The 23,583-nt window shown below is 27.5% G+C and overlaps 1 protein-coding gene across 4 annotated transcripts; it reads left to right on the top strand.

Moving 5' to 3' along the window:
- Positions 1 to 19,115: 19,115 nt before the first annotated feature.
- On the top strand, positions 19,116 to 21,660 carry LOC7458989 (FCS-Like Zinc finger 10). 4 transcript variants are annotated; one of them, XM_052449141.1, is made up of 3 exons: positions 19,116 to 19,409; positions 19,911 to 21,054; positions 21,121 to 21,660. In XM_052449141.1, the coding sequence occupies exons 2-3, from the start codon at positions 19,952 to 19,954 to the stop codon at positions 21,128 to 21,130; spliced, it is 1,113 nt and encodes a 370-aa protein (XP_052305101.1). In that variant the 5' UTR covers positions 19,116 to 19,409; positions 19,911 to 19,951; the 3' UTR covers positions 21,131 to 21,660. The 4 variants fall into 4 exon arrangements, with proteins under 4 accessions (XP_052305101.1, XP_002324258.2, XP_024445544.1 ...); XM_002324222.4 differs by having other exon boundaries at positions 19,119 to 19,409; positions 21,141 to 21,660; XM_024589776.2 differs by lacking the exon at positions 19,116 to 19,409 and adding an exon at positions 19,422 to 19,660.
- The last annotated feature ends 1,923 nt before the right edge of the window (positions 21,661 to 23,583 follow it).

Here is a 23,583-nt window from a genome sequence, read left to right as displayed (position 1 = left end):
TGATGTATTTTGTAATGAAAAGCACTTTGAAAAGCAACTGCTACCACACTCATAAACACAGTTTAATATGTGCACTCTTTTATAAATTATTGTGATTTGAAATAATTATTTTTTTTATAAATTCTTAATTTGATCTTTTATTTTATTTTTTTGTATAATTGAGTATTTTTAAACCTAAATTAGCAACTAATTATATTTTTTTGTAAAAACAAATGTTGGATTGAAAGACAGATGATCAAAATAAAAGGGGAGGGTAAAATAGGTAGAGGTTTCGAATTTCATACAAAAATTTTATTATGGCCCCTGTTTTTTGTTTTATAGATGATCGATCCCTTTAATTGTCAGAAATTTAATTTTGATACCAAACTTCAATTCCCTTAATTTGCAGTCTCTCTTGTGAGAGGAGAGAGGGAACTACTGAATTCTAGTGTAGAGCAAGAAAGTTACCGTTTATACTTAATTTAACCATCAAAATAGTTGAAATTTGTGTCAATAGATTCCATTTGATGAGGGGAATCTTATAATGGTTGTTTTGAGCCTCGATATTGCCTAAAAAACATATCCAAATCGGAGATGAGAAAATTCATCTGGTTTGATTTTGTGATTTGAGCCATTCTTTGGGTTTATTGTGTTGCTAAATTGTTTTTTACATGTTCTATGACTAGTTTTAGAGTGTTGTTGGCTTTAAATGGGTTGAAAGATGAGTTTTTTGGGTAACAAAACCATAGCCTTGATTTTCCAGCCATAATAATGGTGACTGAAATCTGAACTAGCACACGACGCATTGTTTGCCTTTAAAAAAAAATAGACAGATGATAGATCGTTTGTCCCTTTAAATGTGGAAAAAAAGGTTCAAACACATAGGTCTAGACTTCAATATCCACTCGTTTGGGTTGTTCCTTTCAAAGGCTCGGTGCACTAGGCCATAGGTCCGCGATGCTAGGATTTTTTTTAGCACTTTTTGCTCTTTTTTTAAATACTAATTTATAAAAATATATATATTAAACTCAGTTAAGTACATGATTTATATTACAGGTTTGACGAGTTAAATCACAATATCCAGTCTATTATTTATTTTTATTTTTTCTGTTTCAAGTATTTTTTTTGTCTCTTGATTTAAAAAAAAATACAATTTCATAATTTGTTATTGATTATCAATTTTTTTTATGTAACCTTCTTTTTTTTAAAATGCAACATCACCCTTTGTTATCTTAATTTCACGAGCAATGTCATGTTTTTTTTTTTTTTTAAAGACATTTCATACAAAAATCACATATGCTTTATTGTCATATAAATATATTAAATGTAAAATAATCCATGGGATATAAATTTTATTGAATTTGATGGCATGCATAATTTGAGTCAAAAGTTTGGTTGATTGACTTAAGTTTACTTTAATTTTTTTTTAAGAAAAAAAATGGTGTTTTTTGTTTTTGTCAATTCTATCATTCAACAATGAGTTAATTAGAGATTTAACTTCTCATATTGTTTTTTTTTCAAAATTATCCCTACAAGTTTCGTATGTCAACCTAAAATTAACTAGGTAAATCAAATTTGTTTACTTCTCAATATTAGATAAAATATCATATAATATGCAACTGATTTAAAATTCATGGTTAAAATCTTTTTTTTTCTTTAAAAAAACAAGCTAGCAAGACCTGAATATTTTTTTACGTTTGAAAAATAAAATACTCTGGCCAATGGGTTGGTTAATTAGCTTGGTTAGTTTAGTATTGTTTTTTCTTAATACATTAAAATATTTTTATTTTAAAAAAAATTATTTTTCACATCAAATAAAAATATAAAATAAGTAAATTTTTTAATGAATTTTTATCATTTCAAAAGAAGAATTTATTCTTTTTATTTGAATTTTTTATTTTAAAACAGTGATCAAATGTTAAAAGATGATTGTTTTTAATTAATGACAATCTGGACCCAATGAACGAGGATTCAATGGAGGAAAATCGAAGATTCCCACGAAATATAGTATGACATGGATATCTTTAAGTCCAAGCAAGTTAAGATTGATTTGGTTGAGCTCATAGATTTGGGATTATTCGTTTTTTGTTAAGTAATCAATTTATTTGGTGCAATGATCCATCATCCAATGTTCATCTAAATTAATTTAAGATTCTTAGAAACACTTTTTTCATTAAAAAATACAGAAGAAAACTTGAAAGTTTGTAGTTGTATATAAATAGAACATAGTTATTAGCTTTGGTATTTTTATTACAATATTGTTATTCAAATCTTGAAAATATATATATATATATATATATATATATATATATATATATATATAGAGAGAGAGAGAGAGAGAGAGGGGTCTTGCTTGAAAGTTAATTTAGAAGTATGGTTGTGGTTGTTTTTTACTCGGAAATGCATTAAAATAATATTTTTTATTTTTAAAAAATTATTTTTGACATTATCGTATGAAAATGTCTAAAAATATTAATTTAAAACAAATAAAAAAATTTTAATTTTAATTTTTTTAAAAAATACTTTTTTTTAAAAAAAAAAGATATTTTGTTTATTGTGGGCTAATTAAAGCATGAGAAGTTGAAGAGGCCCAGGCCCATCTAAAGCTTAGAATCCAATATGCATTGTAGCAGCAGCAGCACCTTGCGCTGGCTCAAGAGAACAATTTTTCCAGTCCTTGTTAGTCAAGAATTTACAAGACCAATGCCAAATGTTCTTGAAAGACTAGATTAAAACAAATTAAAATAGCCCTTTCGAGATCTGCAATCTACCTTTAGATGCCCACAAAAGCAACAATTTGATGGCAAATTTTGCTCTTAATCCAACAATTAAGCATCGTCTAACCTAAGTATCGAAATCTTATCGAGGAGACAATCTCGGACAAAAAAAATAATCTTTTTCTTAAAGTAAACAGATCATGTCTCTTAATTCTCCACGCCATGGGATTTCTTGGACGCACCTCCAAGCACGTGTGGTTTTTATAAAAAGTGGAAGCATTTTCCTCCTTTCTCTGTTTTTTTCCTGGATTCTATCATTTAGACGGTGTCGGATTGACGAGAAACAGTTCATATTGATCAGTGTTTTCAATGCAAATTCCAGAAATAATGTAGGGTTGTTTGGGAGTATGTTATGATTATTTTTTAAAATATTTAAAATTACATATTTTTTATATTTTTAATTAAAAAATAATTTAAAATAAAAAAATAATTTTTAATTTTAATTTTATTTAAATATAAAAATAAAATAGTATCGTGGTGTGTGAGTGTCAGGATGTGGGTGCGCATGTTAATATCTTGGACTGGACTACACTGGTTGCTATAAAATCTTTAAAATGGCTTGTATTAACCAGGCTTAAATATACGTCTTTGTATCGATGCGGACTCGCCATAACAAATCACTTGTAATAGATTTTCCAAGGAATAATCTTGGTGTTATTCCGAGTAAAATATTTATCGCTTGAGAGATGGAATGGAACTGTAAAAAGGGAGTGGCGAATCAAATGATAACTTCTAGTCAAGTTTTAACTCTAGTCAGGTTAATCAACTTTGATGACGTTGAAACTGAAAGGGACTGGCCATTTACGTCGTTGCAGTTACTTGACGTCGTTAACTGTCCTTTTAGGGTAGGGGGGGTATGGGTTTTAAAATGTTATTCGTTTGTTTTACATATTATAATAATAATTGTTTTTTAAAATATTGTTTTTAGAAATATATTAAAATATTATTTTTTTTATTTTTAATGTTAAAATATTAAAATAATCTAAAATCACTAAAAATATATTTAAAAAAAAAATAATATTTCTATGTAAAAACAAATAAGATAATAAATTCATGTCATGTATAATTCATGGTTTTTATTTGATAATTTGTTTATTTTTGCGTTTTAAAAGCGTTTTTAAAAAATAATTAAATTATTTTATTTTAAAATTAATATTTTTTTAGTGTTTTCAGATCATTTTAATGTATTAATATTAAAAATAACTTTTAAAAAATTATTTTAATATATTTTCAAGTAAAAATTACTTTAAAAAATAATCACTATCATCCTTCCAAACACCCCTAAACATTAGGAGGAAATTGATAGAAAACGAACGAAATTGTTTTACATCTAACTCTTGTAGCGATGTTTATAATAGATTAACGATTCATGAGTGTGTTGTACAGTAACAATGACATGATGAATTTTGATTTATTAGTAGTAGTTTTAATTATAATTATAACCTAACCACGTGGAATGACGTGGCCAATGGATAAAAAATCACCACTACAAGTATCTAATTCATAGAGTTTAGTCCTTAATTATATAGCATTTATTTAACATAAATGATCGATTGTTTAATTTCTTTCAATGAGATTTTAGTAGAGTTGACTCTCAATGATTTCTTAAAATATTTAGCTCTAGAAAACAACCCGTTACGAAGCCAATTTTGACGTGGAGAATAAAAATTATATAATTTGGTAAATTTCTATTTTAATTATCTCAATGTATAAAGTTTACTTTCTCAATCCTAAATTAGGTGTCTAAAGCTCGCAATTTTTAAGAAAATCATTAAAAAATATTAATTATTTTATCAGCATTTTATCTTTCTACTCCTACCTCAAATTTTGTTCTTACATTTCCATTTCAATTTTTATTTTTAGAAAATTTTAGAAAATTTAGCAATGTTTGTTTTTGCATTTCAAAAACGTTTTTAAGAAAATTGAAATTTTTTTATTTTTTTCTTCACTTCAAATTAATATTGTTTTAGTGTTTTTAGATTATTTTAATGCGCTGATATTAAAAGTGATTTTTACAAAATAAAATAAAAATATTATTTTGATATATTTTCGAGTAAAATAGAATGAGTGTAAAGTTAAATTTATATATTTGTTATGCTTTGATTTGATATTTAAATTAGGACTGCCAAAGAAGAAAAATAGGATACTTTTGTTTAAATACCGAGAGAGAGCATGAATGATTCTATTTTACAGTGAATAGACTTATTGAATCTGTACATTACAGAATCGAAAAATTAATAATTTGAATTAAGAATATAAGCATGAATACGTGGATTATTGCTTGACACGACTACTAATAGACCGTGTCTGCTAAAACTAAGATTTTACAGCATTAATATACACTAGTTTTGCTGCCCGCCTGCTGTCGCGGGAATTGTTTTTAGAATTAATTTTTTAATTAATAATATAACAATAAAAATAAATATTCTTAGAAAAAACAACAAATAAAATTATAGAAGGATTTTTCTTTTTCAAAATTATATTTTCTGATACATTTAATTTTTTCTTACAACAAAATAGTTTTTTCTTAGCAATATATTTCATTGAATAAAAAGTCTAAACAATTAGAAGAAAAAACAATCAAAAGGCTACCATGAAAAAATATTTTATCAAACAAGTTATTCTTTTATCGTTTATGCAATTTTTTTTACCAAAATATTTTTTTTAGAAATGGCATGTTTTTTGAATTAAAAGTAAAGGAAATTAAAATATATTTTTTTGTAAGAAATTAAATAACCAAGAAAAACACATCTCTTCAATTTAAACTACATTTCATTATTAATATATTTATTTTATTAAGATTAAAATTTTTTTTATCATAAGTATTGTTTTAAAAATAAAAAATAAATTATCATGATATGAAAAGCAAATTTCAAAACAAAAAACACGTTGAAAATCATATTTCGATATTTTATAAGCAATCGAAAAAATAAAATGATAGTTAGATTGAGAAAATCATTTAAAAACTTTACAATAGAAACATGAAAAAAATTAAAATTTAACTTCCACCACAAACCTATAAAAAAAATGCATAGTATGTCCATATATAATAATTAACAAAATTATTTCTAATATATAGAAATATTATAATCTAGTTTAAAAATAAATAAATGAATGCTATTTAATGGAATGATATCTTAAATATAACTTTATTTATTTTATATAATTAATTTAAATTAGAATTTAAGATAACAATAACAACAACAATAATAATAATAATAAGAGGCTTTTTGAAAAGAGCTCAAGTGCTGAGGCCTAGATGACACAAATGAGTTTGACCCAATGAAAAGAATGTCAACTCAATGCACTTGACTTTCGTTTCTTTGTCATTTTTGTTTAGTAGGATGAATGACATGTTATTCGTTCTATTTTTTAAAAAAAAACCAAAACAGATGACACATTATCCATTTACACAAATTACAATCACTTAAGATGGCTAAAATGTTAGGTTTCTATTTGTTTATATAAAAAACCTAATTTTCAATATTGTTTTTGCTTGAAAACACTTGAGAAATACTTTAAAAACCTCAATAAAATTATTTTTATCATCAAATCACCCTTTAATCTGTAAAAAAATAAAAATAACACGAATAAAAAATTTCTCAGGTCATGATTTTTTCCAGTAAGATAAAGAACAATAAGCATCTTATTGACACTCCTCTCGTCGATTGAAACCTTCTAACACTAAGGTCAACTTTTTTTATGTGTTGAAATGTGGTCAAAAAACCACTTTATCTCGTTTCTCTTGTTTTTTGGTGATTTTCTATCTTTTCTTTTTAACTTATGGACTAAAACATAAATAAAATAAAAAATTATACCAAAACAGAAAAATCCTAAAACTAAAAGACAAAAAATGAGTTAATGAAGAATATTTGGACCAAAATATTTTTTTACATGAATTTGAGTAACACCCCCTTTTTTCTTTTTTCTTTTTTTTATTTTGACCCTTTTTTAAATCATTTCTTTGTTTTGTAGTTTTAAATTATATCTCATTAAATTAGCCCTTGATTAAATTCATAGATCATATCAAAACTTTTAATTCTAAAAAATACATAAATAGAAGAAACTATAAACTATTAAAATATCACATATGCGAGAAAGCAATTGAAAAAACAAAAATTCAGCAATCAAGATGAAAACGTGTTTTCCACGTTCCGATCTACGATCAATTACTAGTTTATTATTCCGCATTTCATTGTGGATCGAATTAATTTTTTAAAATGTTAAAAAATATTAAAAGCATGAATAATTTTTTTAATTGTGTTATTGAACATGATTTAATGGATTCATTTTGAAACATCACAACCTTTTTGCCTACATCTAATTTTTAATTAAATTGTGAGGGAGTTAGTCTAATCTAAATAGATAGATTTTATTCGTTCAAATGTAATCTTGATAAATGGTAAAAACAAGGCTTGGATTTTTTTGAAAAAAACTTCAAGATGATAATTTTAAAAAAAATATTAAGATAATGATAAATTAGATCGATTTTAGTCCCCTCGCTACCAACGTCATGGACTCCATTGAATTTAATAACTTTTTTTAAAAACTTTTTTTTAATTATATGATAAAAATACATGGTCGTAAAATTAAGCACCCTAAAAATAAAAACTTATTTGAGATAATGATAACCATATAGAAAACAAACAAAAATAAACTGTGCAGTTTATTTCGAAACCAATCTAATATTGTAGGGTAAAATCAAGAAAAAAATCAAAGGATAAAAAAAGAAGAAGCATATTCAGCCAGTAGATGAACTCGTTAAACCTATGAACCGAATAACCCGGGCTAGCACGTCAAACTTGTGAACCGGGTTTATGAACTTCAATGAGATTATAATTTGTTTTTTTTCAAAACCATTTTGTATTTAACTATATGATAACAAAAGTAGACAATTGCAAAATCAAACACTAACCTGATACTGAGACGTTGAAAAAAATAATTAGAAAACATAAAAAGAGTTAAACTCGTCATATTTGTGAACTAGGTCAACCAGCTCAATCTGCAAACATGTCAATGGATTTTATAAAGTTTAATACCATAGTTTTTCTCTGAAACTATTCTTTTTACAATGTGAGAAAAAAAGAGTCAAGTTCGATAAATAGAGAGAGAGAGAAAAAAAACACCCAACAAACTAATTTTGGCTTTGTATTTTTTTTCTTAAACAAAAACAAAAATGGAAAAACTGAGAGACAAATATAAATCAAGATATTTAATATCGTAATATGAGTAATTTACTCAGTTGTATTTAATGATTTTGTTTATTAAAACCAATTTGAAATAAAAATATACACACATATAAGACTTCTTGAATAAAATAAAAGGAAAAAATATATTATGCAAGGTTGCATATATTAAAACTATTATAAGAAATAAATATTTTTTATTTATAAATTTTTTTTAATATGTGTATATATATATATATATATATATATATATATATATATATAACAAAAAATCATATTAATCTCTTAAAAAATTAAACATATCCAATATAATTAAAAAATAATCATTATTTAAAAAATGATAAACAAGCAAAAAATCATAAAGAAGTGAAATACAAACTTAAAAATTATTTTTTAAAATATAAAAAAAGTTCTAAATTAAAAAGAAATCGAAACTATAAAAAAGAGAGAGAGAGAAAGGAATGAGGTCAGGCCAACCCGAGTCAGCACGATAGACATCTAATCTAGACGTTAAAGGGTGAGCTAGTCCGGATCAACCTGATAAACTCATGTTATAGGTTATAATGTCGGGATAATTCAATAGAAAAAGAAACAAAAAAAAAACCACAAAGTTATTTCATAAAAAAACAACTTCGAATGACAATATCGAAAAAGAAAATAAGACAAAATAATAATCAATCATTGACCCAGGTCATCAGACTTTAAGCACCATATATAACATAATTATAAAGCCCAATCCAAAGGAAATGAAATGTGTAAGTATGAGATAAAAAAAATACAACAAAAAATCCAAAATTTAAAATAGAAATTAAAATAATAAAAGTTAAAATTGAAAAATAAATAAATTAAAGGGTAACAATAAATTTTTACCTTGAGATTTAAACTGAAAAGAATAAAAATATCAACAAAAAGAAAACAGAAACCAAAAGAAAAAGGATGAAAATGAAAAAAAAAACACTGTTAACTTTGATTGAAGAGTGAAATTATAAACAATTAAACCTTTATAAAATGTTAATGAAAAAAACAAGAAATCATAAGATTAAGGATTAAATTAAAAACATCAATACATGATTAAAAAAATTGAACATGTAGAATTTTTCAAGTTGTTTTTTAAATTGAAAAAATCATAAATATAAATTGAAAAACTTATGCACACATCCAATTAAATAAATCATGAACTATTGTGTGAATAAATGATAAATAAATTATTAATGATAAATAAAAACATAAGTGGAAAAATTGAGAGGCAAATCAAGATATTTAATATTACGACACAAGTTATTTAGCTTGATATGTTTAATAAATTTATTTATAATAGAGATTGCGATATATATAATTTTCTTTAATAAAATTAAAAAAAAAATATGTAAGACTGCACATATTTAAATAATTATAAAAAACAAATATTTAATGTAAATAAAATACATTAGCAAAATTGTAGATGAGTCATAGTAACTTGTTAATAATTTAAACACGCACAGTATAATAAAAAAATAATTGCTATTTGAAAAAAAAGACTAAATAAGAGAAAAACAAAATCATGGGTAAGATGTATTAATTAAAATGTTAATTTATTTTTTAAAATATACATATAAAAATAGGTATTAATTTACAAAACTAAAAAAAATAGAAAAAAATGAGGCTAGGCCATGCGCCTGGCCCAAATAGAAAGGGTGCATACAGGGGCCAACACTGTATTTTTTTAAGTTAAAGGGGTGAACGACATGTATTTCATCCCAATGTGTTTTTTTTAAAAAAAAAGACAAGGCGTCTGAGATTCTAAAATCCAGTCACCATAGTGTCTGAAAAAACAGGGTCATGGTTTTTACATTTTAAAAAATTATTTTCAACCTGTTTTTGACAAAAAAAATCCATAAACCACCATTAAAACCTTGTTTAACCAAACCATGACATCAAAAAACACAAAAAAGGCCTAAAACCCAAAATCAACCCGAAATAAATTTTTTTCCTAAGCTCATATATGTTTTTTAGGTGTTTTTAAGGTAAAAAAAAAACATTTAATCTTAATCCCCTCGTTATATTGAATCTTTTGACATAAAAATTGAATGTTTTGGTGGCGTAAATTTTCCCCAACGACAACTTTTTATTTGTAAGCCGGAATCCGACGAGCCTCTCTCTCATTTACCTAAAAGAGGACTGAAAAAAAAAAGTTTGGTATCATTGCATGTTTTTGAAAATTATAGGGATTGGGTGTCTAATTGCTTAAAAAGATGAAGGGTGAAAATGGAATTTTCAAACAAATTACATACCTACCACTAATGTTACCCTTTTTTTTGTCACTTTAGTCCCATCCCTTTTAATTTAACCCTCACTTCTAAAAAAATATGTAATTAGAATCTAATTTAAACTTAAAAATGCTCAATTATATATATAAAAAATTCAATCATTAAATTTTAGCTTTATACTAAATGACGAGAGCCTTAACGGCACTATGGCCCATTGGCCCTGGTACTTTTACCATATCTTTTAGTTTTATTGTGATGTAATTTGCATGGCATATGAACAGGTAAGCAAATAAATTCGACAAGACATCTTGGGCACATTTTCATACAAGCAAAAACACTTTTCTCTACCAAAGAAAAATGTAGTTTAATTGATAAAATTTTAAATTTATTTTTTAAAAATTACTAGTTAAAATCTAATAAATTTCATGTTATTGAAGGTTTATATAATTATTAATTTTAGAATTTATAATGTAATTGTTTATTTTAAAGCTTATAAAATTAATTAAGATGTACGTAAACTGATCCAAAAATACATGTTAATAATAATAATAAAAAAAAAATCTCACTTTCTCTGGTCAATGAGATGATTTTTGTGTTTGGTATTGAAACTAGGTCATGATCTACAAGTGTCGACCCAAAAAAAACAAAAAGATGCTATTAATCACATGAATGCAACGGTGCCACAAGAATCTCATGGAGGGTAAAGAAAATAAAAATAAAAAAACAAAAGAAACGAGTGATAAAGTTGAGCCGTCCAAACTTAATAATTAGCCTTTCAATTATTAAAAAAAAAATGTCTAGTCAAACAACACAAGTTTTATCCTCTCGGCAAAGACAAAATCAATTCTTCCATCAACAATCTAGTACGAATTTCAAACTTGTCCGAACGGGCCGATTAACTGAACCTGCAACCTAGTTAACTCAGTACACTGACCGCAGGTAATGGCCGTGACCGCTCGCCAGCCTTGTCGTTTGGTGACCAATCAGCCCTAGATAGGGGTAAAGAAGTAACTGAACTTTTTCCCCTTTTTCATGTTTCCCTTTTGTTTTTACTTCAATGTATGTTCTCTCCACTTGCTTGCTTTTAGCAATATTCCGGTACCATTTGTCAGTACCTCTTTACTTTTATTTTTATTTTTTATTTTAAAAATATTTTTAAAAAATTAAATTGAATTTTATTTTATTTTATTTTTATTTTTAAATTAATATTTTTTTAGTATTTTAAAATTATTTTGATATGTTGATGTTAAAAATAATTTTTAAAAAATAATAAAAATATTATTTTAATACATTTTCATATAAAAATTATTTTGAAAAACAATTACTACTATGTTTTCAAACATCCTTGTTATGATAATGACTGTTGTTTAAAATGTTTTTTACTAAAAATTATATTAAAATATTTTTTTTATTTTTTATTTTAGCCTATCAAAACAATTTAAAATAATAAAAAAATTATTTTTTTTTGCAAAAACTCGACACAATTGCATTGCCGGATACACCATCTTTCCTCGTGTTTTACCCACTGTTATTAAACCCGGCCCGGCTCGGCGGGTCGACCCGGTGGCTGGACCGATCCGGGTTTAATAAAAGACCGGTTGTGGCAACAGCCCGGCCAAACTCGGGCGACCCGGCGGGTCAACCAGGGACCCGGGCGAACCCGAACGAGACCCGGTTTTTTTTTTTCTTCAAATGTGGGATTTGAAATCCATTAATATATATATTATATGTTCCCAAAAAAAAAGTCATGTTTTTTCAATGTGGGATATAAAACCTTTTGGTTTAAATACTTCAACTTAAAAGATAACATAGTATCTTTTCAATGTGGGATTTAAAGCCCTTTCATATATATACTCCATGTTCCCATGAAAAAAACCATGTTTTTTCAACGTGGGATAAAAAACATTTTGGTTTAAATACTTCAACTTAAAAAGATAACATATTATTTTTTCAATGTGGGATTTAAAACCCTTTCATATATATACTCTATGTTTCCATAAAAAAAGTTATGTTTTTTCAATGTGAGATTTGAAATCCATTAGTATATATACTCTATGTTTCTAAGAAAAAGGTTATGTTTTTTCAATGTCGGATAAAAAACTTTTTTAGTTTAAATACTTTAACTTAAAAGCTTAACATAATATCTTTTAATGTGGGATAAAAAAAATTTTAAAATATTTTTTAAAACTTTATAATATGTATAATTTATATTTACATGGATTTTTTCATATGAAATATTAAAATTTTAATTCTTTTTAATTTTTTTGGGTTAATCCAGGTTGACCCGAGTTGACCCATGAAACCCGAGACCCGGCCCCATAGCCGGGTCAACCCCCGGACCAGGTTTAATAACTATGGTTTTACCCGCGTCTGATCACCACAGTAAGAAATAAAAATTAACCACTGTACTACCTAACCTTTTATGGACTTTCTGCTTTATTTGAATCAAATTTTTTTTTAAGTTACTGTTTTGTTTCTTAAAATAAAAATAAAAATGATAAAAATATTTGGAGAAAAGAAATGAGATAGAGATATAGTTTTATTTAATAATATTATATAAAATAGAATAAATAATTTTATATATTATTTAATGGATAAGAGATAGATTAAATAAAATATAAAAAAATGTTACATCCTTGATATATATGACAATCAAACTTGTAATGTTTGAAATAATAAATAGAAATTATTGTTTTTTGGTTTATTTTTTTTAACGAACTTAAAATAACAATTTCTTTACTCATAAAAATAATATTAAAATAATTGAAAAGGTTACATAATAATTTCATCACAAATACATATTTTTGTTATCATTCAATCTCCACCCCTACATTATTAAAACCAATTTATCCGAGAATATGACTAATTTTTTTCCTATATTATATATGTTTTTAATTATTGTATTAATTTTTCAACAATGATATTCTTTTTTTCCCGTAGTGTTAAAAAACTCACTCATTTTAGTAAAAATATCTCCTTTTCTTTAACACAATCACTCGTTGGTTCATTAATTTGATTTAATTTATAAACAAATTAATCTACTCTAATTCATTAATTGTTACAAATTACTAAATTGTATAGAATAGCTTATAATTTAATTCAGGCAACTGATTTTTCCATATTATTTTAATAAAGTAAAAAACCAAACTTTTAACAATTATATTGTTAAAAAATATTTTTAAAAATTAATATACACACACATGTAACAAAGCATATTTGAGAATGGGCAAAATAAAAACATATAAAATATTTAAGATTAAAGCGTGTTTTGGAGTGTGGTTGAGGTTGTTTTTTAAAGTGTTTTTCACTCAGAAATATATCAAAATAATATTTTTTTTATTTTTTAAAAATCATTCTTGACATTAATACATCAAAATGTTATGAAAACACTAAAAAAAATATTATTTTGAAGCAAAAAAAAATTTAATTTTTTTAAAAAATATTTTTAAAACAAAAAAACAAACAAAGTCTTGAAGTCAAGCTCAAACACATAGGCTAAAAAATAAATAGATGATGTTCTTTTAACTTGAATGATGCGTAATTTATTACTATCCTTTTGACCTATCATTGAGTTTAGGTGTTTTTTTTTAGATTTATGAAGTGTTTGGGAACGCGATTCAACCCGTGTTTTTAAAAAATTTAATTTTTTTTTTTACTAAAATTTAATATGGTTTGTACGTTTTGGATTGTTTTGATGTGCTGATGTTAAAAATAATTTTTAAAAAATAAAAAAAATATCATTGGAATGCATTTTGGCACGAAAAGTTATTTGAAAAGTATCCACCACCACACTGTCAAACAAGCTCCTAGTGAACTCAAGGAAAACATTAATTTTTCGTTTTATTTTTATAAAAAAAAGACGTGAAAACATTTGTTGTAGTGGACATTTCGAACCTTAATAATGTGATGAGGTCTCCCTGTTGTTTTGTCATCGAGTAAAAGAAATTAAACGCGTTTTTCTGTATTGAATAACAATTCATAAAGATTAATGTGAAAAATTGGAAAGTGGAAAATTGAAAATTCAAAGTTGGGTTTTTACTTGACAAGTGAGACGAAGAGGGATGAGAAAATCTACATGATTGGGGGAAAATAGGATAAATAAGAAGGACAAAGAGAGAGAAACTAGTATTAGATTAAGATAGTTTGTTTTATGAAAATTGATTTTTGAAAATTATTTTTTAAATTTTTATTTATTTGTTTATCATTGAAAAAATTAGTTAGTAAAAATTATTTTTCAATAAAAGAAAAATTTAATTTGGTTTCTAGAAAAATATTTTCCTTTTATTTTTTGTGAAAAACACTTTCCAGAAGCTATGAAAAAAAATTAAAAATGTTATGTTATTTGCTGATTATATCAAATTTGGTCCTCAAGCTTTTGATTGGTATATATTTTGTTTTGATTTTTTTTAATTTTATCCTTTAGAATTTGATTTAATTTGATTTTTATATCAATTTTGGTTCTCATTTTTATAGTTGTTATTTGTTTTTCTCTTATCATTTTCTTAATTGATTTTTTTTATCTATCAGATTTGGTTCTCATTCTTTTGACTGTTATTTATTTTATTTAAAATAATTTATGAAATTGTATTTTTTTTTAATTTCATCATCTTCAACTTTGAAAAGTTTTTTCAATTTATTTTTCATGATACCATCAAATATCAAAAAATAATTCACTTTTTAAGAATTTATTTTTCAAGAAAACCACTTTTAAAAAGAAAACTATTTTTCAGCAAACAAACGGTACCTAAATAATTAAGATTAAAGAGTTCATAAAAAGAAAAGAGTGTCGTTTGCTTAATTACCGTGGTTTCTTGCATGTTGATATTGGCATTGCTGTGCAATATATTTTTTAAAATATTTTTTTAGTATCAAAATGTTTTTCTAGATAAAGTATTAAATTAATATTTTTTTAAACAAAACAAATTTTTAAAATTTATTTAAAAATAAAAATTATCTCACTCTCAAACACTCACAAACATAAAAAAGATGTGTTAATATCGGTAGCCAAATGTTATTGCAGCTAGCATTACCATTAATAATTTGGATTTTTTTTCTTTTATTCTAGTTAATATCAATTTTTTAATTATCAGATATTTTCGTGTTTAATTAATAGGTCTATTTGGGATAAGTTCTGAAAATATTATTTACATCGAAACAGTATGTTGAGAAAAAAACTCATTCTCGTTACCTCCTTTTAAAACATGTTAAACCTAAAAAAAAAAAAAAAGAGTAAATACCCTATATATGTTAAAAGAAAAAAAAGAAGATGTCCAAACCTGTAAAAAACGTAACTATCAATTTACCGTGTTGACGAGGTTTGTTTAGCATGGATGCATGAACCTTTCATTAATGAAGTGAGATTTGGAGGGTAATTTAAATTTTTTTTTAATAAAAAATTATATACACTAGTTAATTATTTTTTTTATTAACATCAATGTTCGAGTTAGTTTATGTATACTTCGACTAAATTTATGAGTTTTGAAATTAATAATTATATAAATCTCTAGTAATCCTGAAAAAACTCAAACTCGTGATCATTAAAAATTAAATTCAAGACATAATCAATTAAACTGTCTCTTATTTCTCATTACATCAGTTGACTATTCATTCAAGGAAAGGGTGAGTCCAATTAGAATATAATTATAAAAAAAAAAACTAACCATGACCGGGTTTTTACTGCACACACTCGGTCTAATTCATACGATCGTTTTACCCTTGTTAGTCAAAACCGTTTAGCTTAGTTAAGAGAGTAATACAAATTTTTTTTTCTTGGAATGCAAATTTCACTATCAAATTGATATAACGGTAAGCTCATACTTTTACTAGACAGTAACATTATTAAATTATTATTAAATTACTCTTAAAAATTATTTTCAATTAACCAGAATTAGGGGATTTTTTTTTTGTTTTTTTACATTATTTTAAAATTTAGAATGATTAAATTGCCTCTAAAGTCAAATTTTCTAGTTCTACCATCCGTGGGTGTTTATATCATTTCCCATGTTTTTTTTTTGTTATTATTAAGTTGGATTAGGAAAATCCAGTTTTTTTTTTCTAATTTTCAAAATTATTAAAAAAATTAGTGACCCGTACGAGACTGCTTCGCGCTATTCTAGCGCAAGCCATATTTCAATGAAGGAACACCAACTTTCTCAGGGAGTTGGAAGCACTATGACGACCCCTTTTCATGGGACAACACTGTGTCTGCCATTAAAAATATCATATTTGTCTTCTTATTTTATAATATTTCAGGTTTGACTCTTGATGTTTTGATTTTTAGTTTTTTTATTAAATTTTAATTTATTTTCAATTTCATCATTGGATCAATTATCTTTTTTTTTTTCAAATTTGATCTCTATTCTCTTGATTTTTTATTTTTGTTTTGGATTTCTTTGTGAATTTTATTTTTCTTTTTAATTTTTCCATTCAATTCAAAATTGAATGATATTTCAAGTTTGGCCTTCAATTGTTTTATTTTTAATTTTGAATCTTAACCCTGTATCAAATTTTAATTTGTTTTCAATTTCATTATTAGATTCATAATCTTTATTTTTTTTATTCTTTAAACTTTGTCCTCGTTCTCTTGATTTTTATTTTTTAGTTTGGATTCTTTTGTTAATTTGATTTTCTTTCAATTTTTCTCTTTATTTCAAAATTTTAGGTTGCCCCCCCTCTCTCTCTCTTCAAATGAGATTCATATTATTTTAATTGCTATTTTTTTTGTTATCCCTTTGTATAATTGATTTTTTTATTTTATCATTCAACATTCTATTTATTGGGATTTGATGTCCGTGATTTTTTCAGTAGTTTTTAGACCCAACCCGGGAGTGAATCCCCAGGACAAGTACTAGGTCATGGGTCGAGTGGGTTGACTCGCGTAATTCAAGTCAACCAAATATTTTTATTTAATCAAAAAGTATAAATAATATCATTTTTTTTTTAAATAAAACGAATGAAATAGCCAATTGGTCTTGACTTGGTTTGCCCCAAGTTTACAAGGACACAAGTCAACCCCTGTGTTTAATTGTTTTGCATTGGATCAATTCTCTCCAATTTCTTTTGAAACCTAGTCCAACCTAGGCTTCGAGACACCTGAGTAACGGGTCAACCTGTTAGGTCAATCAAAGTTTTAAAATAGTGGTTTTTCCAAATGAGATGCTTTTGGTTTAATGATTGATTTGAATCATAATTTTGAAAAGTTAATACGAGCCGACATCATATTCCCTCCCTAATTACATCATTGAAAGTGTTGATTTTTTTTTTAAAAACAAACTTTGTTGTTTTCTTCGATTCCCTTTCAATTAGGTTATCTCCATATCATAATCTAGAAATGAGGTTTAGTCGAGTGACCCAAGTTTTTTTATGTGACTTTTTTTATTTGTGCTTCAAAACTTTCTTTTTAAAATTAAGCTTTGTTTTTTTTTTTGTTTCATCTTTTATCAGGTTATCCTTCTCAAATGATCTTGCTCGTAAGTTATGGCAACCTCACCCAGGTTTGTTAGTACTCTGTTTTTTAGATTTTTTTTGTTCACTTATTTTTTTCCTTATAATTTTATCTTTCTATATTTGGATTATTGAGGAATGATAATTGCTATTTTTTTCAATTTTCTTTATTTGATGGTGAGTAATTAATCGAGTAATGAATTTTTGTGCCTTCTTTAAAATACACTAATAGAGCTTGGGCATCATTTATTTACACTATAAAAAATCATCTCGACCTGCAGGAAAGCATAGTCCACCTATCTAAACTATAAAATGTCATTTTAATTAACTATATAAATTAGTTAGGTGACATAGAATTATTATTTCAGGATAGAAAAAATAAAGATAAACATGACATATCTCTCTGTATTTAATGTTTTGAAAATATAAAAATTTAGTTTAAAATTGTCATTAGACATGGCAGAGGCGCCAACCCCTGCAAAGTTTGTGTTTGTTCTTGCCTTTCCCTCGAATGATTTTAACTTTTAACCCTAAAACTAGTAAGTTTTAACTCTTACCCCCTAGATTTTATTTTTTCTTAATTTGTTCAACAAAACAAAATTTCTCAGCTTCGCCCCTGTCATAGAAATATTATTTTATATTTTTTTTGTCTGTTTTCTCAATAAAACACATCCATCTCTTTTCTTCCTATTACAAGACATTAACAGGCTATTTTTTTTTCATTTATTCAAATTCACTTTCTCTATCAAACAATCAAGCTGATTGGATTTTTTACCCTTTAATTCAGGAACTTGTTCCTAGAACTCGGACTTAACTTAACGTGACAAATTCATGACTTGACCTAACGTGACACCTTTATTTTCCAACAAGTATTTCCCTTGACATGAAAAATGAAAGATATATCGGTTTAAATCACACATTTACATCTAACTTTATATATTATTACACGTGGCAAGTCATAAGCGGTGATCCACCCATCTATATAGAAAGGAAAAGATACCACTGACTTGGTCTGGTTTTTAAATCGTTTGCCAAGACCAATACGAGATTACCCATTTATTACACTAATTACTCCTGCTTTATTAAAGTCAAAGACTGTCAAAAGGTTAATTACAATTCAATTCACAGCATCATTACAGTGAGAAAAGGTATTGATTTATTTAATGAAGCACAGAGTGAGAAGATTAAAAAAAAAAAAAAAACAAAATGGGGGTAAAATGGTGTAGAGGTGAAAAAATGCGCATACCTACAAAAGTAGCTGGTAGGGTAGGTGTATTACGAGTAGAGTTTAATTTATTTAATTTATATTTTTATATTGTTTTAATGTGTTATTATTAAGAATAACTTTTAAAAAAATAAAAAAATATTATTTTAAATATTTTTAAATAAAAAATATTTTAAAATACACTCCCACCCTACCAATCAACTCAAAAGAGAAAAAGAAACCCGGGGGCTAAAGACAGTATTTGCATACGTACTTCCTCTGGAGAGAGAAAGGAACAAAGAAAGAAAGGTGGTATGTAATGTATATTAATGGAGAGAGAGTGTGAGGGTGTAAGTTAAGTGAGTGGAGTATTTCAGAAGCTCACTGCTCTGCTGATTTTGAGGGATAGAGATAGAGAGATAAAGGAGTACTGTGCAAGTTTCAACAACAGACACATAAACAGTCCAAGAAATTGACAAAAAACCATATTTTTCTTTACTGCATTTGTGTCTTTTTCCTTAAAAACATCATCTCTCTCCGTGGTTTATTGAGGAAGAAAAGAAAAAGAAATCTGGTATGCTTTCTTTTCATTCTTTTGAAGATGGTGATGACCATGATGCATTGTGTTTTCTTTTTCTTGTTTTAGTTTTAATGTTTTTTTGGTCAAAGTTGATGTCTTGATGATGTTCTTATGCACTGCTGGTATTTTTTCTCGGAGGCTTTTCAATGGATTAACGAGTTTTTATCATCTGGGGTTTTTGTTTTTTGAGTGATTTTGATTGTGGGAGCACGGTTTTGCGTAGAAAATGTTGTGTGATCTTCAAGGTGGGATTTTGTCATTCCTTCTTTACCCTTTTTGCAATTCTTGATGTGGGTATTTTGGGATTTTTGAGGTTTCTTAACTGGAAAGATCTTCCTTTGAAAGTTTTGATCCTTTTGTGTTTGCAAGTTTTCCTTTTCTGTTTCTTCAATGCAGTTTAATAAATGATCTTTGTTTAGTCAACAGTTTCGTGTTGATTCTAATTTAGTTATGAATATAGTAGCAATTCATTGACATATACTTATTTGGGTGCAGATAACGGGAATTTTGGTTTTTCCAAGAAGGGTTTTGTGGCAATGTTGAGGAAGAGAACCAGGTCACTCAAGAAAGATCAACAAACGGGTCAGTTGACAATGTCTGATTCTGGTTCTGAGTCATATTTCCAACCTGATAATAACATGGGGCACAGTCACAAAGCTAACTCCTTTTTCACTGTCCCTGGCTTGTTTGTTGGGTTAAGCCATAAGGGCTTATCAGATTGTGATTCTGTTAGGAGCCCTACATCTCCCTTGGATAGTAGGATGTTTTCGAACATAGGAAACCCCCATAAGTCCTTAAGGTCATCCCATGGTGGGCAACAGAAGAGCTGGGATTGTAACAAAGTAGGTTTGAGCATTTTAGATTCACTTGATGACGACGACGACGACGACGATGGGAAAGGATATGGCAAAGTTCTCCAATCATCAGAGAGTAAGAACATTCTTTTTGGACCCCGAGTGCGAAGTAAAACCGCTAATTTTCAATCCCATACCGATCCTTTTCAAGCACCGAAGTCATTGCCAAGAAATTTTGCAATTTTCCCTCGCACCCTTACCAAATCTCCCCTTCAAAAGGACAGCTCTGATGTTCTTTTTGAAATTGGAGAAGGTCCTTTTGAATCTGAGACCTTTGGAAGGATTCGGTCATGTTCATTGGACTCTTGCCGATCATTTTCATCCATGTCTCGATTGGCTGGCCAGAACTTGAAAGCAAGTTCTCTGAATTTTTCCTTGCATAACATAACTACCCAAGTTGATTGCCCTCCCCAATTACTTGGAGGAAGCTCAAATACAAACAACTTTTCGAACACAAATTTGACTTATACCCCGATGTCGGCTAGCTCTGGCAATGGATTTATCAGTTCTCTCTCTGCAAGTGAGATTGAGCTTTCTGAGGATTACACATGTGTAATTTCACATGGTCCCAACCCCAAAACAACTCATATCTATGGTGGCTGCATTTTGGAATGTCACTCTAATGACTTTAGTAATTTTGGCAAGAACAAAGAGAAGGAGATTGGATTGGCCCAGGCTGCTACTTGCTCAAAGATTCCAAGTTCATTTCCCTCTGAAGATTTCTTGAGCTTCTGTTACTATTGCAACAAGAAACTGGACGAGGGAAAAGATATTTACATATACAGGTTTGTGCCAGTTATCTATAAGCCATTTTATTTTGTTAATGAAGGATATTGATTTTAAGATGCCAGGTTGAATTGATTTCATGCAGAGGCGAGAAAGCATTTTGCAGTTTGAGTTGCCGTTCAGAGGAGATTATGATCGATGAGGAGTTGGAGAATACCACCAGTAAATCTGCCGTGGATGTTCCCACATCAAGCAGCTGGAAGGGACTTTTCGAAACTGGGCACCATTGAAGCTCCATGACGGCAATTGCAACACTTACCAACTGCCATCATGCCCATGATTGATGAAACTAATGCGAAGGTAGGCACCCCTGATCATCTGTTTATAAAGAGCTGTTTATGTGCATCTCTTAGCAGCCATGGATGGTCGTTTTGTACATTGTTCCCTTCGCAGTTTATGTTTCATCATTCATGGTTATGGCTAGTTTTTGCTTTCCATAATTCAGGCTTGTATTGCCTTGCAATTCATGTAAAACTGTTGCCGCCAATTACTATGGCTGCTCAAATTATTTTATCCTTGATCTCCATTGCAGCATAAGTTATTGTATAAGCCTGCAAACTCAACAACATGTTTTTGACTGAATATATAAGATGCTACTTATTCTATACTGCTCATTATTTCCTGTTAGCTTCATAATTTATCATTGTCGATTGTAGACGCTATTGCAATACTTTGTTCCAGAAAAAAAAAATTGTATCTTGAATTTTTTTTTTAATTTTAAATTAATTTTTTCAGTGTTTTTATAATGTTTTGATGGCAAAAATAAATTTTAAAAAATAAAAAAATATTATTTTAATATATTTATAAATTTCAATAAATAACAAATAAAAATTACTATAATACCGTTTTATAAGTCAGGAACGAGATTTACCAGCGATTTTATATATAAAAAAATAAAATTCGCCAACAATCATTTACAAGGGCAGAAGCCGCCTTGGAAAAGGTGGTCCTAGATCTGTGTGATACCCTCGCTGTATGACAAGATTTCCCAAGGCTTCTGATGCGAGCTTTTATGGCTATGTGATATGACCTTCTCCACAGATTTGAAGGTCATTGGCACCTGAACGGAAGTTCTTGCTTGGCTGCTAGTGAGGTCCAAGAGCAGTGTGGGGATCTCTCATTATTACGAGATGTTTCCTGTGATTTCGTCTTGCTCTCCTTTTTTTTTTTTATTGGATATTGAATTATATATTGAAATTAAAGGTTGGAGCAGTGGACTGAAAATAGCATATTTAGTAATGTGGCAGTTGATTTTTTTAATATATTTATTTTAAAAATAATATTTTTTATCTTTTAAAATTTATTTTTGATACTAACATATAAATAAATTAAAAAAAAAAATTTAAAATTTTTAAATGCACGGGCCCCATGTTTGATCTGGCAATAACCTGGTCGCTCGCCACTGGCATTCACTAGCTCCATGCTTACCGGGCTATAATCTTTCATTTCTTCCTCACATCCTGCTGCTGCTAACAGAGAGTAGCAATAAACCCAATTGAATGTTGATGGTTCCGATGAACCTCCTCTTCCAAGTATCCAAATCGGAAGGTGCTGGAACCACGGCGGATCATGTAAGCTTTATCACCCAACTCTCCATGGCTGCAAAAGAAGAGAGAGTAGAGCTGACAGTGACACAGCGAGAGATTAAATGTTCTCTGCGGAATCCCTCACTTCCATGTGCTGCTATTATTGTGGTCCTCCAATATATCACTACAGAAGACAATCTACAGGCTTTCCTTTTGGTGATTCCTCCCTTTGCATACAATGTCGAGTAGGGCAGCTCCCACCAATTTATCTCTTCTTTTTACCTGCTTTTATGAAGCTTGGACCTCAATCACATGGCTGTGGGGTTCTAACTTCTAATACTCCGGGGAAGAAGTGAGCCAAGTACTGATGTTAGGTTTCTGCAAATTAATAAAAAAACTGAAAGAGGTTGAGAATATAAGTTTGCATAGATATGGATTCCTATTCACCCGAACATGATCATTAATTTTTTGACCTTTCTATCAAAAAATTATTATTAGCTTACTCTTGGAGTAATTTGGAAGTTTCCAATTATTTGGGATAATTTGGTATTTTAACATTACATTAGTATATTACAAAGACTATAAAAAATATGATGTGCGTCACTGGTTTTGAAAACTAATATGGGTTGATCTTGATTTTTTTTAGGTTTTTTTTAAATTGATTTTTTTTTAATTTTAATTTTAAATATTTGATTTATTAAGAATTAGTCTTTTTGTTTTTTTCTCCACTTTTCTTTTTATGTGGCTGGCAGGTTAACCCGAATTGACATAATTTTTTTTTCATTGCTTCTTTTTTTTCATTTTTTTCTTGATTTCGCCCTTGAATATTTGATTGTTTTATAATTTAGCTTCATGATTTTATTTAGTTTGGTTTCGATGATAGTACTCCAATATCACAATTAGATTGTGGACTTCACATGCTAATCCGGATGAATTTTGTTATGTTTTTTTGACCTTTTTTCCCATGAATTTCTTTTATCAATTTATTTATTGTTATTATAT

The sequence above is a fragment of the Populus trichocarpa genome, chromosome 18 (assembly GCF_000002775.5).
Source record: "Populus trichocarpa isolate Nisqually-1 chromosome 18, P.trichocarpa_v4.1, whole genome shotgun sequence".
NCBI classification, from domain to species: Eukaryota; Viridiplantae; Streptophyta; class Magnoliopsida; order Malpighiales; family Salicaceae; genus Populus; species Populus trichocarpa.
The sequence above is the reverse complement of the archived record's forward strand: the minus strand, read 5'-3'. Positions and strand labels throughout refer to the sequence as shown.

Coding starts and splice junctions, on each gene's coding strand:
- LOC7458989 (XM_024589775.2), top strand. Junction 21,055..21,140: donor AAAGATATTTACATATACAG/GTTTGTGCCAGT, acceptor GATTTCATGCAG/AGGCGAGAAAGCATTTTGCA.